At 54.5% G+C, this 15717-nt stretch overlaps 2 protein-coding genes across 2 annotated transcripts in view; one reads left to right on the forward strand and one right to left on the reverse strand.

Annotated features, from left to right (window-relative positions):
- Window positions 1–3900: 3900 nt before the first annotated feature.
- AK4 (adenylate kinase 4) lies at window positions 3901–12647 on the reverse strand (the record flags this gene model as incomplete). The annotated part of the gene is made up of 5 exons (XM_079535570.1): window positions 3901–4015; window positions 4627–4745; window positions 5572–5744; window positions 7323–7442; window positions 12503–12647. The coding sequence occupies 5 exons, from the start codon at window positions 12645–12647 to the stop codon at window positions 3901–3903; spliced, it is 672 nt and encodes a 223-aa protein (XP_079391696.1).
- A 625-nt stretch (window positions 12648–13272) lies between these two features.
- JAK1 (Janus kinase 1) overlaps window positions 13273–15717 on the forward strand; it is a gene marked incomplete at both ends in the record, with an annotated part of 66852 nt that continues 64407 nt past the window's right edge. Inside the window, 3 exons of the mRNA XM_079535460.1 lie at window positions 13273–13599; window positions 14045–14153; window positions 14830–14868. Of these exons, the coding sequence (XP_079391586.1) occupies window positions 13273–13599; window positions 14045–14153; window positions 14830–14868 (475 nt within the window). The remainder of the gene's footprint in view (window positions 13600–14044; window positions 14154–14829; window positions 14869–15717) is intronic.

The raw sequence follows: 15717 nt of genomic DNA on the forward strand, positions 1-15717 counted from the left end.
CTCCTCCTCCTCCTCCTCCTCCTCCTCCTGCTGTTCTCCCCTCACCGATACCCAAACGAAGGCTGCAGCAATGCCGGCCACCAGAGCTCCAGGAAAGCGGGGTTCTGTTCCCGCAGCAGGCTGCCTGCCCCCGGAGCGCTGAAGCAAGTGGAACCCTACTCAAATCACCCTTTTGTTTTCTCCCCGGGCTTTTTTACTAAAGGGAATGCAGCGCAGCGAGGCTCGGTGCTGAAGGTCAGCCCGGCGGCGGAGCCGGGCCCCACGCACCCCGCGCACCTCGCTGCGGGGAACGGGCAGCGGAACCGCGCTCCCAGCTCTGATCTGTAACCCTACAAATCGATCCCTTTCCTATGGGGGGACGACACCGCGCTCCGATGGCTCCCGCAGCGCCGAGCTGGGGTCGGGGTGCCCGAGGAGATGCCAACGCGGGATGCGGGATGCGGGATGCGAGACGCTGCCGACCCCGCGGCTCCGCACAGCCCCGAGTCCCGCTCAGCCCCGCTCCGGGTGGGGGGGATTCCCGCAGACCCCCCCAGGCGCCGCCCCTGCCCCCCACGCTCTGCTCACCTGGGCCCCCGGCCGGCTCCATCATCCCCCCGCCCGGTGGGGCCCCGCGGACGGACAGACGGGGCGGCGGCAGCGATCTGGGAGGGTGCAGACAGAGGGTGCGGGCGGGCGGAACTCGGCTCCCAAAATGCGGCACGGAGCGGGATCCGGAGTCAGTGGCGGGCGGGAGCGAGTGGGAACTTCGTGCGTTTTCCTTTTTTTTTTTTTTTTTTGCTTGGTTGTTTTTTTCCCCCTGACTTTGTTATGTTCCTGGCTCGGCACCGAGCCGCACGCCAAACCCTGCGGAGCGGTTGCGGAGCGGCTGCGTCGGTCACCGGCGCGATCCCAGTGAGGCTGTAGGAGCAATGCGCAGGGATTGGGGCCGCCGGGGAGGTGGGCAGCAGGTGATGCCGCACACACAGCTGCTGCCTGCCCCCAGCCTGGGGTGCCGACACACGCCACAGTACAGAAAGGTGGGAATTTTAATGACTTTAGTGTTTTGAAGCTCAAAGAAACACCTAGCAGCAAACTGCTTGCAGATCTTCGGGGATGCCCAGGCTGCTTTGCCCTCCATGGACCCACGAGAAAACAGAGCAATACATTATGGGGCAGTGTCACATCATGGGGTGGCGTCGCTTTATGGGGCAGTGTCACCAACTGAACCCTGGAGTCTGGGAGAGACCAGGGCTGCTGGCTGGTAATTAAAAAGAACCAACCATCAGATCTGCAGCGATTTCTCTGGGCACCTTCAGCTTTTAATTCCTTCTGCCCAAACCCACGTGATGGATTACTGGGGGCACCAGAGCAAGCTGTGTGTGTTGCAGTGCCTCATGATCTGCCTTGCTTCTGCTGGGGGAAGTTAAACAGGAAAGCCAGAACCTCTCCATGCACAATGAGGACAGGAGAGGAACATCCAGCTTCACCCACAGCATCTCACAGCTGCCTGGGTTAGCTCTGTTAATTTTGGATTTTATCAAATGAAGGTTGGATATTAGGGGATATCTCCTCTCCAAAGAGCCGCTCAGCACTGCACAGCTGCCCACGGGTGTTCAGAGCCATGGGGATGTGGCACTGAGGGACGTGGGCAGTGGGCATGGGGGAGCACAGAAGGCTTTTCCAGCCTGAATGGTTCTATGAAGGGAGCTGGCTGCAGGACGGGACTCAAACAGCAGCAGCATGTACAAACCAGAAGCCACATGGGGGAGATTTTCTCCAGTTTGAGTGTGGGTACTGTAGATCCTCTCCTTCCCTCCCATCCTCCTTGTGCCCACTGCTGCCAGTCTCCCACAGACAAACCCACGGACAAACCCTGGGTCACACAGGACCCATTACTGCCTCGGTGTGGGGGAAGGTTAGGCGGCCACAGGGCAAAACTCACAAACAGACACCAGCAAGCTGGAGATAAGCAGGAGAAAAAATTTATTTACATCTTCCAAGCGGCAGAACAGCAATGGAGATTCCCCGGGAGAAAACTCAAGGAGCAAAACTCAGTGTCACATACTGGGATGTGGGCACCAGCCGCCCTTTGGTCCCTACAGTGCGGCTGTGGGAAGCGCGAGATTCACAGCACAGGGGCAGAGGAGAGCGAGGGCTGCACTGCCTGGTGGGACAACCCGGGGTTTGGTCCACCAAAGTGCAAAGTACAACTCTTACAGAAAAACCTGTCCTGAGGGCTGCAGGGATGCGTGGCCACGAGGTTCTGCATCTACGGGAGAGCTCAGAGCCTCTGAAACAAGCGCTCTCGTGCCAGAGATGCTACTGCAGGGGATCGTGATGGATTCTGGCTGTTATCAGGAGAAAGCGAGGGCAAAGCTATCCCCAACCGAGCCAGAGACAAGCAGAGCTGCTGGTGGCACTGAGGTGGAGGTGGCTCAGAGAAGCACCCCCAGGGCCAAAGAAAGAAAATAGTCCTAAAAGAATATTTCCCTAAAAAGTTGGTCCGTCCTGCCCTGCTGCGGAGCTGCTCCCCAAGCAAAAACACAGTGACATTTCAGCAACAGGAACTTGCCCAGGCTGCTCTAATTGATTGCACGGGTGGAGGGCAGTGACAGCTTCCCTGCATCCCTGCCTGTGGGCTGGCAGACTGCAGCAAGCAGCTCGGCAAAGCGTTCTCCAAAGCAGATGCTAAAATTTCAGCTTTATTTTTTAAACTTTAAAAAATACACACCTTGCTTTCTTTTTTTTTTTTTCTTAAATATAGAGTCTATAAAATAAGGCAACTGGAGGAGACCAGGGGATCGTCCCCATAGACCCGGTGGCTGTGCCCAGAGCTCCTGCATGCAGGGGTTGGGAACAGCACCAGCACGGCCCTTATCTTGTTTGCAAACCAATTGCTGGGCAGCAGGAGCATGCTAATGCTGCTTCAGACAGATGCACGCTCACACACAACACTGCTGAAAGGAGTGTGGTCACTTTGACAGCCCTCATGGACATAAGGGACAGACAGCAGGACTGTGGCACTGCCAGAGCCTGCAACCACCGCAGGTGAACCCCTCACAGGAGGCACATCCTTGGGACAGCCCCTTTCCCGTGGGACAAAGGCAGCAGAGAACAAGGAATGACTCTGTTTCTCACCAAAACACATTTAAAATCTTTGGGAGAAGCTACTGAAACGGGGCTGTATCTCGTGGCATGGAAAGCTACGGACAAGGTAAACACAAACCAGAGCCTGCTCACCTTCCTGCTCCACATCACACCGGCTCATGACAAGTAAAACATGTAGCAGCTTTTTCTACTGTTTTCTTCATCTTACAAGTATGTAATTCTACCTCCTGTGTTTCCCCCTCTTCTACGTCTACTGTTACCAGAAATGTGATCTTGACGTTTCTGAGCTCTAGCGTGAATGTTTTCTGTGTTCTTCACCAATTCCCACCGGGCTGAAGTCTTGCACTTTAGAGCTTTACTTCTCTAAGAAATAAATTTAATAGAAAATAATTTTTTTTTTTTTTTAAAGACAACAAGAGAGAGACCTGTGTTAAACAGTACTACAGGGCAATGGAACGGCACATTATAGGCTTAGAGGCTGGTGTTTCATACGGGGGTGGCAGGGAGATCACAGCAAGTTGTGTAAACCTGAAAGAATCATGACTTAGGTTTGCACCATTGATCTGTGTGGTTGGATCACAGGCAGGAATATTTTCTAGCCTCGGAAGAAATAACACTTATTCTAGCAGACTTGACCTTGTAAGCATAGATCTTTTCACCTGGATACTGGTTATAACCGTGTTTCCACAGCTGTTATCCAGTACACCTGGCGATGGTACTGCATGATTGCCTAATCTGAGCACAGCTCCAGCACCGTGCAGAGAAACCAAGCAGTCATCACACCAGCTCCTGGTCCCCGGCCCAAGCTGCTTAGTGCTCCTCTTCTGAGCGCAGGGGTGGGATCTTGTTGGACAGCAGAGCGTACACGTATGGCCAGATCTTGTTGGTCTCTGTCCCCGAAAATGAGTGCAGGATACCCCTGCTCCTGAAGAGAGTCAAGCAGTTAGTGCCAAGAGGGTGAGGACAAAACATTTCTCAGCTCCAAAATAACGGTGTGGACTGCAGGGTCAGATCCTGCAGTGTGATCATCTACTTACAGCACACCCACCCCAGCCTGCCCTGGAGCATCAGCGCAGCAACGCACAGCTCAAAATGGCAACAGCTCTGAGCTTTAGAGACATGCAGCTACTGAGATGCTTACAACAAAGCATCCATGTGTCCGTATGCAGGGGGCTAGAAGACACCTCTCATCTCCCCTCAGGTGTATGCACTCATGACCTATGTGCTCTCTACCACCCTTTGCCCTTGTTTCCTCTGCCTTGTTGCCAATTGCCCAGTACTTCATTAAAAAGCCAAGCCCAGGAGCCTTGGACTGTTTTTTTGCAAGGCAAACGTACCACTCCAGACCTGCACAGCGCAGTGGATTATTTAACAAACGCATTCATTGATGCTATTTGAAGCAGCACAAAAAGCTGCTACTGGTTTGGTGAGTGAACCACCCTGAAGGGCACCACCTCCATGGTCCTGGGTGTGCTGCACAGCCATCTGCCCCCAGAACGCAGCAGGGCTGTGCCTTATTCACATGGTTGAACTCACTTGTATAACTCTATCACTGGCTTTGCAGCATCTTTGTACTTTCTGAGCCGGGAAGTGACGGCCTCAGGTTTATCATCCTCACGCTGGACCAGTGGCTCGCCCGTCACGTCATCAATGCCCTGCAGAAAGGCAAATGCTGTCAAGAGCATTTTCATTGAGCACTTAGCACAAAGCTCATTTATCAAAAGGCACTGCGCAGAACTCTGCAGGACAGCTTTCAAGGCCAAAGCCATCCGGTGCCCCAATATCCCTGGGTCTTCATAGCATCGTAGAATTGTTTGAGTTGGAAGAGACCTTTGAAGGCCACCTGGTCCCACTCCCCTGCAATGAATAGGGACACCCACAGCTCCACCAGGTGCTCAGAGCCCTGTCCTCTGACCTTGGGTGTCTGCAGGGATGGGACACTACTGTCTATAGGCATCCTGTGCCAGTGCTCTACTGCTCTTATCTTAAAAAAGAACAAGAAAAAGCAAAATAACACAGCCTATTTCCTTCTATCCAATCTATACTTCCCCTCTTCAGTATGAAACCATTTCCCCTTGTCCTATCACCACAGATCCCACTCAAGAGTCTGTCCCCTTCCTTCTTACATCCCTTGTTTAGATAGTGAAAGGCAGCTCTCAGCTCTCCTCCAGAGCCTTCTCTTCCCCAGCTGCACAGCCCCAGCAGTCAGCCTGTCCTCATAGGAAGGTGTTCCATCCCTGGATGTACTTTTGTGGCCCTTCTCTGGAGGCATTTCAGGGGTCAGTGTCTGTGGTGAGAACTTCACATCTGGACACGGTGCTCCAGGTGAGGTCTCACCAGCACAGAGAAACAGGATCAGCTGCCCCGATCTGCAGGCTACGCTGCCTTTGATGTGGTCTTACTACATAGGATTTTTCCCCAGTGGTATTTGAAGCTTGTGCCAGCCCACTCACGCAGCAGAAGGCTGCTCCGAGCTCTTACATGCACGTGAGGAGGGTTGAACTCCATGTTGTAGACCCGTCCGCTCGCTGGGTGGATCCATCGGGCGCTCAGGCGGTCCTTCAGCGTCTCGAAGGGGATGTGCAGGCTGATCACCAGGTCCAGCTCACAGATCTTGTCCAGTGCCTCAGCTTGTCCCAGCGTCCGTGGGAAACCTGCGGGCACGTACCACAGCACAGCAGGGTGATTGGAAGAAAAGCACACGGCCGCTTGCTGCAAAGGTGCTGCAAAGATAGCACAGCTCCTCGCTGCAGTGCACATGGTGCGAAAGAGCCATCCACCAGATGGCTGCTGCAGAAAATAGCTCCTCCAGCACCAGCTCCCAAAATACAACACACAGATCTCTGCAGGCTCGTGTTCTCCTGGGAAGCGGTGCCCAGCGTGAGGACTTTCCCCACCTCTCCAGGCCACCACTAAGCTCAGCAAACACCTGCAGAGCCTCAGAAGACATCCTAGACCTTTCCTCAGTTGAGCATTATTAGCTCTGAGCTCGCCTGCACGTCATCAGAGCTAATGAATTATAATTCATTAATTATAAAGCTAATGATCTAATTCATTAATTGTAAAGCTAATGATCTGCTTTACCAAGTCAAGCTGGACTGTTCTTCGTGTTACTGAATGGACCGCTTGAAATAAGCATGCTCCTTGTCAGAGGTCACTGTGCAAAGCAGGAGGCTCCCCAGATCCATGCCCACCACCCATGGCCATGCTTTGCCCTGCAGGCAAACCTGGGTCTGAGTGAATACTGGGATGCAAACGCTCGTGAATGCAGAAACAGTAGACTTGTAATACAAAATACTTGCTTGTGCAGTGCTGCTTGCTGTAATATTTGCCAATCACTGTATTTCCAGTGAACTGAGTAGTGTTACTTAAAAGTAATGAAATGTTACAGTGGAGATTGAGTTTGGGGTGTTTTGCCCACCCACTTTCCTCATTTTGCAACTTACTAACTAGGAAACAACCAAAGGAACATCTCAAAGTAAGGAAAGGAGAGTATTAGTAACAAGCTTATGAAAGTGCTTCACCAGATTGGCTGCCCCTCCCTGTGTCACACAGGCCTCTGCCCAAAAACCCAGGTAGCTGCACCCCACCAAGTCCCACCATCCTTTCCCCTGCCCAAACCCCAGAGCTCTTCTCAGCACTGCCATCAGAGCTGCCTGCTGCACACCTCCCACACACTTTGCTTGGAGCATTTCTCTATCCCAGGTGGCTGTATGGCTTGGGATCACAGCTCGTTCAGTTGCAGATGGAGCTGGGAAGAAGTTTTTCTTGGCCAGCCCCGCTCTGCACGCTGGCCCCAGGGGCTGCTTTATGAAACACCTCTCTCCTTTCCCTTCCCCACACAATGATCTCAACTGCACACACATGTTCTGCTTCTTAGGGCTCAGGGAAGCAACAGCCACAAACCAATTTCTCTCCTTGCTCTGCTGCCAGAACCAGTGAGGACCATTGACCCCAACTGACAGCACCCACACATAGTGAGGGCCAGCTCTTATTTTTAGCTCTGCAGCTTCAAACTGATGGAGTCCCTCCTCAAGCTCTTGATTTACTACAAAAATTAGGCGAACCTCATGCTATCCCTGAGAGCATTGCTTCTGCAGGCAGCTTGGTGCCATCTGCCTCCCCATCTACTGCCAGCAGCACCAGGACAGGCACCTTTGGTCTTCTCAAACCCATCAGGAGCAAAGCGAAGCTTTAAGGTGGCCGGCTTTTGCCCACACAGATGCACTCACCATCAAGCAGCCAATGCTCTGCTCGCCGCTTCTCCAGCTCCGTCATCATCACACGTGTGATGACGTGGTCAGGCACCAGAAGGCCTCTCTCAAGGTACTGCTTTGCCAAGCTGCCAACTTCTGTTCAAGTTTAAAAAAAAAAAAGAAAGAAATTAGAGCTGCATGACATTTCTGCATGAAACAATATTGCTCCCCCTCAAATTCTGCTTGCCCTCAGAGATCGCTCACCCTTTCGGCAGCACACTGGGGAACACAGAGCTCCTCTGGAGGTGGGGAATGCGTGGTGAGGGGTAACATGAGCAGGGCTATCTGCACCAGATGTCACCGAGACACTGCATGGCTGCAGCTCTGCTCAGCAGCCAGCTGCCAGGCCCACCTCCTGCTCTGCACACTGCATATAATAACACACCTTGCTACATGCCCAATGTTACAGCTGCAATCACTGTGCCTCAGAGGAGCTTCCCATAAAGTTATGGGGACAAATGATGCTTTTGGGTAATGCTTGTAACGTGACTGAGACAAACCAAGTTTGCCTCCTCCTGCTTTCATGTACGCCGTGAGACACTGCACCATCTTTTATAAACTATCTGAAGGGATGCACATTCCCAGTGTCACATATAAAATGTGACAGTAAACAGGCATCATCAGAAAGCTCGTCTGACAACCCACGCCTCTGAGCATCTGTTATCACTGCTGAAAGGAGAACATAGCTTTCCATCCACAGGCTTTTAAGACTTCTGAGCCTCAACTCAGGATACATTCAGGTAAGAAAACCTGAGTGTATCCTCCTCCCAGAGCACCTAACAGCATCTGTCACCAAAATAGGATTTGCAGCCCATTTTTTGCAAGTTTTCTACTTGGACAGCACATTTTAGCCCTCTCAGAGCACAGTCCTCTATCTGAAGTCCTAATTGCCATGCTGCACCATCAGAGAAGGATTCCGGGGCTTTGCACAGGTGGCTGAGCATGGAGGGAGGTGCGGCAGGACAAAGTTCCCTGCAGAATCCTTCTGTCACTGGGACTGTCCTTAGCTGATCTCCCCCTCCAGGAAGGGCCCACCACCCCCTTCTGTCTCAGTCTGGCAACATACAGTCTCAATAGTGGCTCAATAGTGGCTCACTGGTGGCTTTTAGAATGAAGCAGCTGAAAGATGCAAGCTGGCTGAAGGAGAAAGGACTCTCTAGGCTCTGGTTTGCCAGACTACAGCAAGATGTAGAAGCTGGTCGGGCACCAGAGCACAGGCTGAATTTCTGTCACGCAGAAGGGTTTGATGCAAGAAGCACAGCTCCCAGAGACAGCCCATCTCATCTGGAGGACGGAGCCTGGAGCAGCCCGTGCAGCACAGCTCCGGGTGTGTGAGGCTGCAGGGAACCTCCCCAAAACAACACGTGTGGATGAAGCAGGGCACGCAGAGGCTGCCCTTTTGGCAACCTGCCCACAAAACGCTGAGTCACCCGGCTGCAGGAATGAGTCAGCATGGGCACGATGGTGGTCCCCTCCCTCCGCTCCACAAACGTTCTGCAACCAATGCTGCTGAGCAGCTCGTAGCCTCAGTGCATCCCCAGGGCTGCAGAAAATACCTTGTTCAACGACAAGCTCTTTGTCGCTGCCCATATGTCACCCTCCTGCTCGGGAAAGCACATGAGGATGAAAAGAATACATTATGTCTTACGCAAGCAGCACAGAGACCTGCTAGGGCATAAATATTATTGCATCCACCTACATTGTTTAATATTTATTCATGTGGCCTGCACATTGCCAGAAGACTTGCAGAGCTGTGGCTGGTTGAGGGAGCAGAGCTCAGGCCGTAGCTGCAGGTCCTACTCCTGTCCCAAGGACCCACAGGACCAGCTGCTGACGACACACGAGCTGGGAAGTCTGGAAATGCATCTCACACGTCCACCCAAGGCAGCTCTGCACCAAAATGCTGTAGTTTTTCCATGACTGCAATACAACCAGACAGCTCTCTGCTGCTCCTGGTGCAGGCAATGCTCCAGTATGCTCAGGGGACACATCAGCAAGGGGGCAATGCACCACCATGAGAGTGCATGCACTGACACGGGGTCAACACACCAGCATAGGGTGGCAATGCTTTCAGACTGCTACTGGAGCCCCTCCATCCCTGCTCAGCCTCCTCCCAAGCTCTGAAGGCATTGCTCATACTGCAGAGTGGGCAGATAGTTCCTGCAAAGGATGCATGGAGCTACTCAGTGTTTGGCCCCCAGCACCTGGGATGTGCTGCATCACATCACCCCTGCAGCGCAACCTTGCTGGGTTGCTTTCATCTCCAATTTTCTCAATCTATCCTATGCATTTCTGTGGTGCAACTGCCCCAGCCCTGAGCCAAGAGGCAGCAGGGTTTGGGCATGCCCACGCATGGATATCCCTGCAGATCCCGATCCCGCTGCGTGATGATCTGGGGTTCATCCTTCCCAAACAAGGGCCAAAATCCACACTGCTATCACTTAATCCTGTTAAGCTAATGACCACAGGTTTAATGCAGGACTTCAGCCCCTGCTGTAACCCTAGTCCATCCGTGCCTTCCAACTCTTATCAGAGTGACATGGCAGATCCCAGCCTTGTGACACCTCCTGCAAAGGCAGCAGCTCAAGAAGAGGCTGTTCGCAAGCACAAGGTGCAGGAATTTGGCATGGAGCACAAAAGCTTTGCTGGCCAGCAACCCTTAGCCAGACACTACAAAATAACCTTGGACTTTTGGTCCCTCGGAGCCACCTTTTGCATGATTTCTTACAGAGGCTCCAGCAGAGCAATCTGGAGTTAACAGAAGGAGAAGCTCCAAGTGGTTAATGCAGCACTGACCGCAGTTATCTGTGCACTAAGCTATAACAACCCTGGCTGGCCAAGGCCAGATATTTCCTCTAATTTTCAGAGCCCCAGTGCTTCTCCCCAGCCCAGGGCTCTCACCCCATCCCTGAAGGCAGCTTTGGGGAGCTGGAGCCTGGCACAGCCACACATCTGGGGACATCCAAAAGCAGATGGCCCCTAAAACGATGGCTGCACCAGAGCAGCACAGTGAGCAGGCGAGGGGACAGAGCCAGGCATTGCCTGGAGCACACAGTTTTAGGGCAAATTAACAGGGTCCTGCTGGGACTCCAGGATGCTGCACAGACCAGAAATAAAGCCCTGGGCACTGAGGCTTGAACCGGATGAATAAAACAGTCACCATCCCCCGTCACACCTTGCCTAGCACCAAAAGCACTGTTTCTTCACCAACAACCACAAAAAGCACTTCTGTACAACTGGGCAGCCACTAAGCAAGACACTGATTAACTGGCTTCCTATGAACCATGTCCTGCAGCAGCAAGCACAAAAACCACCTATGATCCTTGCTCTGGACCCCCCCAACAGTCCTTTAGGTGCTGTAATGTGGCTCCTCTGCCCTGAAGTGCAATGTCAGTGACACAGATGATAAACCCAAGGAGAGAATTTACTTCTATTTAGCTTCCTCCAGAGCTGGCACATGGCAGCATGCTCATGTAACAGCTTGTCCAAAGCAAACAGCAGAAAAAAAGCAAATAGCTGCACCTTACTGAGAGCTGTGACCAGAGGTTATGTCAGAGGTGGCCCTGAAAGGACAATCAGCTGTGCCAAGTCGAGGCTGGTTTAGTTCTGAGCAGTTTTATCCACGTTTCTCAGTGCTGTCTCCTTTGGGAACCCAAGTTTACTTTGGAAGACTTTGGCTAACTCAGCTCACAGCTCCCTCCTCCTGCAGCATCCCCAGAGCTCTCCTACACAAAGAGCTGCAAACAAAACCCAGGGAAGCCTGTGGGTGCACACAGCTCAGCACTGCACACCTGATGCCCACAGGAGCATTCCCCACCCACGGCCTTACTTCCACACTTTGCAAATCCACCTGGTTTGCCCTCAGGTGTTTTGCAGCCCAGCCAAAAGTTAGCCGGACTGTCTGAATTTTCAGTCTCTTTTCCAAAGGAAATATTTTTGTGCTTTTTATTTATAGAAGGAAATCTGGGTCTTTTTAACTGCATGACCAGAGGCAGGGTGGTGAGCAACGCCCCGCGGCGCACACAGCTCTCAGCATTCATTCACCCTCCCTTCCCCTCCCTTCTTGTCACACCTCTAAAAAGGGAAAGTGCGCTTATTTCCCCCCCTCCTGTTTTGCATGGATGCCACTCCGCGGCTCTTCTGAGTCAGCTTCCTCCTGGGCAGGTCCCACGCACAGCAGCAGGGCACAGGAGCTGCTGCAAGCTGTTATTGCCCAACTACAGCCACCCCACTGGCTGCTGGCCCCTGAAGTTCGTGGGATCTGAGAGCGCGGGCACAGCAAATGCTATCAGCTCTCCAAAAGGCTTAGGATGCAAAACACAGGATGGGCTGAGGCTTGCTGTCCCCCCACACTCTCTGACTGTGGAAGTAGTTTAATGAGAGGGAGCATACATGGGCACCTTGCAGCATTTCCCCAGCCCTCCTGCAGTGGATGGCACAGCTGCAGCACCCCGCTTCCCAACGGGATCCTCATCCCTTGCACAACTTCAAGCGTCTGCCTTCAGTCATATTGCAATGCTCCCTTACCATGGCTTGGTTGGAAGGCACCTTAAAGATCACACAGGCTGTGTTTTCAGCCAGAGGGTGGTGAGGCACTGGAACAGGTTGCCCAAGGAGGCTGTGGATGCCCCAATCCTGGAGGCATCCAAGGCCAGGCTGGATGTGGCTCTGGGCAGCCTGGGCTGCTGGTTGGCGACCTGCACACAGCAGGGGGTTGGAACTGATGAGCGTTGTGCTCCTTTGCAACCCAGGCCATTCTAGAATTCTATGATCATACAGTTCCAATACCAAATTTTGCTCTTGCCAAATCCAACAAACTCAATACTTTTGTGTGGGTTATTCCAGGGGTTGGACTCGATGATCCTCACGGGTCCCTTCCAACTCGGGATACCTTAGGATTCTATTTGCTCCGCTGCCTCCCCAGCTGCACCCAGAGCTGGGACAGTCACCCCATCGTATCAGTTACCCCGTCAACTCAAGATGCAGAGGGGAGACGATAAACGAAACCCAGCGACGCCACCACCCGCAATCCAGAAGCGGCCCCGGCTCGGCGGCGGAGCGCGGAGACACCGCTGCTCAGCGGGACGGACAAAACTCGGACGGTTCCCCCGGCCCCCTCCCGCCCCGTCGGTGCGCACCGACCCCCGGCCACTCACCGCCGCCGCCGCGGAGGCTCTCCCGCAGGAATTGGCCGCTGGAGAGGTGCTGGAGCCCGAAGCTGCGGGCGATCCTCTCGCATACCGTCCCCTTCCCCGAGCCGGGGGGACCCAACACAACCGCCCGCAGCACTTTGGAGGCCATGGCCGCCTACCGGAGCCGGGCGGGGGGTCCCCGCGGGGCGGCACGGCGCGTTACGCGGCGGCAGCGCGGAGCTCCGGAGCGGGGGGAGCCCGCAGCTGCGGGAGGAGGAGGAGGAGAAGCCGCCGCAACGGGGGGCAGGGCCCCGACGGCACCCGCATCCCCCTCACAGCGGAGCGCGGAGGGGCTGCCGGCCGCACCGTGCCGCTCCCCCCTCCCCGCACACGGTACACATCAGCACGGGGGGAGGGCGGGAGGGATGAAAGGAGCGGGGGGGGGGGGGGGGGGAAGGAGGCTGTCCGCCCGCCTGCCCGCCCCCTCGGGCCGCGGCACGCTGGGACTCGTAGTCCCGCCGCCCGACGGGTCCTGCACCGATGGGCGGCGCGGGGGGGCGGAGCGAGGCTCGGAACGAGCGGGACCCCGAGCCGACGGTACGGCCCCCCCCACCCGCACATACACGGCGGCACGGGGCACCCGCGCGCGCGTACGTCTGTGTACGTGCGCGTCCGTGTGTCCGTACGCCCGTGTGTCTGTGCGTCCCCGCGCGTCCCCGCCCCGCCGCCCGCCCCCGCGCCGCTCCGGAAGCGGCCGTCACATGGCCGCGCGGCGCTGCCATCAACACGCCAAGATGGCGGCCCTCACGCCGCCCGCCCGCCCGTGCTGCGTCACGCCGCCCCCGGCCCCGCCGCGCGCCCGCAGGTGGGTCCGGCCCGGCCCCGCCGCCCGGCCCCGAGGGGACAACGCGGGGGAGGGGGAGCCGCCCGTGCGGCGGGGCCGGGCGCGGCGCTCCCGCGTTGCGCACTGTTGTTTTCCGAGCGGCGGTGTTTACGCGGGCGGGGCCTGCCGCGGGGTGCGGCCCGGCGAGGGGCTGGGGGCTCCGGGGGGATTCGGGCGTCCCGCCGCCCGCCCCGGGGCTCGGGAAACGCGCTGTGGAGAGCGGCTTCGAGGGAAAGTTGTGAGTTGCCTCGGCTCCTCGCAGGGTCGGGGCTGTGTGCTCGCTGCCTTCTAACTGCCGTTTTCCGCCCTCAGGTTTCCTCGCGGTTTGGCTGAAGTCGGGATGTGGGACGCTTTGGTTCCGTCTCAGCGCACCGCAGCTCAGGTAGAGACCCGCGTGTGGGGAGGGCGGTGTGAGCACACCGAGCTTCGGTGGAGCGCCGCAGGACCCCCAGAGCTGCGAGTGGGGCCGGGCTGCGGGGCTGTCGGCAGGGAAAGGTGAAACGGCGCTGGGAACGAGAGCCTTTAAAAGCGTATGGAAACGTGAAGCGCTTGAAGAAAATCCGTGGATGAAGACGTGTGCTGGGCTCTGAGCTGGTCAGGTTGTTATTTCGAAAGAAGGGAGGGCCCTCTAGATAATGACAGGGAGCTTAGCAGTGTGTTTGTGCACACCTGTTTGCTTCCAGCCTGTGTACGTGCAGCCTGACGGAGGCAATGTGGAGATCGGTGCGTGCTGCCGGCCGGGTTTCTGTTGGAATAAGGGTGAGCTCCTCTCTGGAGCAAATGGCATCGGCAGTGAGTGTTGGTGCAATTGGAGTGGGCTGGTCTTTGTGCCGGGGTGCTGGGGAGGGGCAGCTCACCTTTGCTGCCGTGCTTCTCCTCCCTTCGCAAAGCGTAACAGCAGCTGCTGGAGCATGGGATGAAATCTTGGAGCTGATCGATTGTACAACAGCAGTTCTTCTCCGATCGCTTTGGCTTCTGAAATGTAGGATCCCTCTTTCTACTTTCTGTTCAGCTGAAATCGGTAGACTTTTACTGCTGGAATAATAATGGTAACGTGAAAACATTTCAGAGTGAGAAAAATTGTTCGTTTCTTGCTTCCCTTTCAGAAGCCGTGGCTGTAGGTACAGGATTTCATAAGGTTGGTTTTTGAACAAAGTTTTGTTTGCTTTTCCTGCAGCAGCAGATGATGTAATGAATTACAGTGGATGGTAAAGCTGCACGTTTTAGACTATATGTTTAAGTCATCCATTTCATCATCTGACATCAGCATTGCATAATTTGTTGACTGTCCCCTTTTTATGTAATGTATGTTTGTAGTTTGTTTTAAAATGTACAAATATTTTTTTCCACTGCGTGCTTCTGCTCAGCTATTTCATATTTGTCTCTCCGTTGCCCTCTTCAGTTAGAAACTTGTAAGGCACCATTTTGATAGCTGGGCCCATCCGAGAGCTCCGTCTTTCTCTTTTAGAAACAATCTCCGTGACATCTCTGGATGAGCCCTTTCCAGGTAAGTGGGCTGGTCACAGCGCTGACCCACATCTGGAGTTTCTGCCCCCTCCTGTTTGAAACAGAGGGGCATCTTGTTCTGATTAAGTCCGTCAGCATCATAAAGGTAGCTTTTGTAATATACTAGAAGTAAATTAATTATTAATACAGGCAGACAAAAGTTTAACTTGCCTGCAGTATACCTGTTTATTTCACCATTTTATGTTTGGATCATACCACCTAAAAACGCCAGCTGCATAGTGAAGCCTCTGGAGACTGTGGGCACCTCTTCTGCCTATTCCAGCTGCAGTCTCAGCACAGCTGGCTGCTTGCCTTTCGGTGCTGCTCCATCAGACCCATCAGCAGGCATAGGAGCAGATATCTGCCATCCCAGCTCTCTGAGCACATGTGACCAGCTCTGATTAAGCCCAGCTGAATGTGTTCGCAGTGCTGTAAAATTCCACCGCCCGCCAGCCTGCTCTGCTGCCTGGGTGAGAGCCCGGCCCGCTCGGTGCAGTATGCAGCGTGGTCACAGTGTGGTGCTACCCTCGTACTCGTGAGCAGTCCCAGCCCTTAGCTGTTGCACGCTGTGTGGCACCATGAACTCACCTGGCCCTTGGCCAGGTGTACATGCTGTCTAGTTCATGGCATTCAGCACTTGAGTAACAGAAAACAAATGCTGCCTTCAAGCTGCAATGAATTTAAGGAGGAGAGGGGAATGCCTTCACTCTCTCCAGCTTTATTTATAAAGAGATAAGTTAACATTTCTCCCTTCAGTCTAGCATTGGCGAGTTGGATTTTTAAGAGTGATTCAGCCAGAAGTTACCAGGGCTGTTATGGTAGCACTATGATCACGATGATTTCCTGCGCT

This window comes from Tetrao urogallus (assembly GCF_951394365.1).
Source record: "Tetrao urogallus genome assembly, chromosome: 5".
NCBI lineage: Eukaryota > Metazoa > Chordata > Aves > Galliformes > Phasianidae > Tetrao > Tetrao urogallus.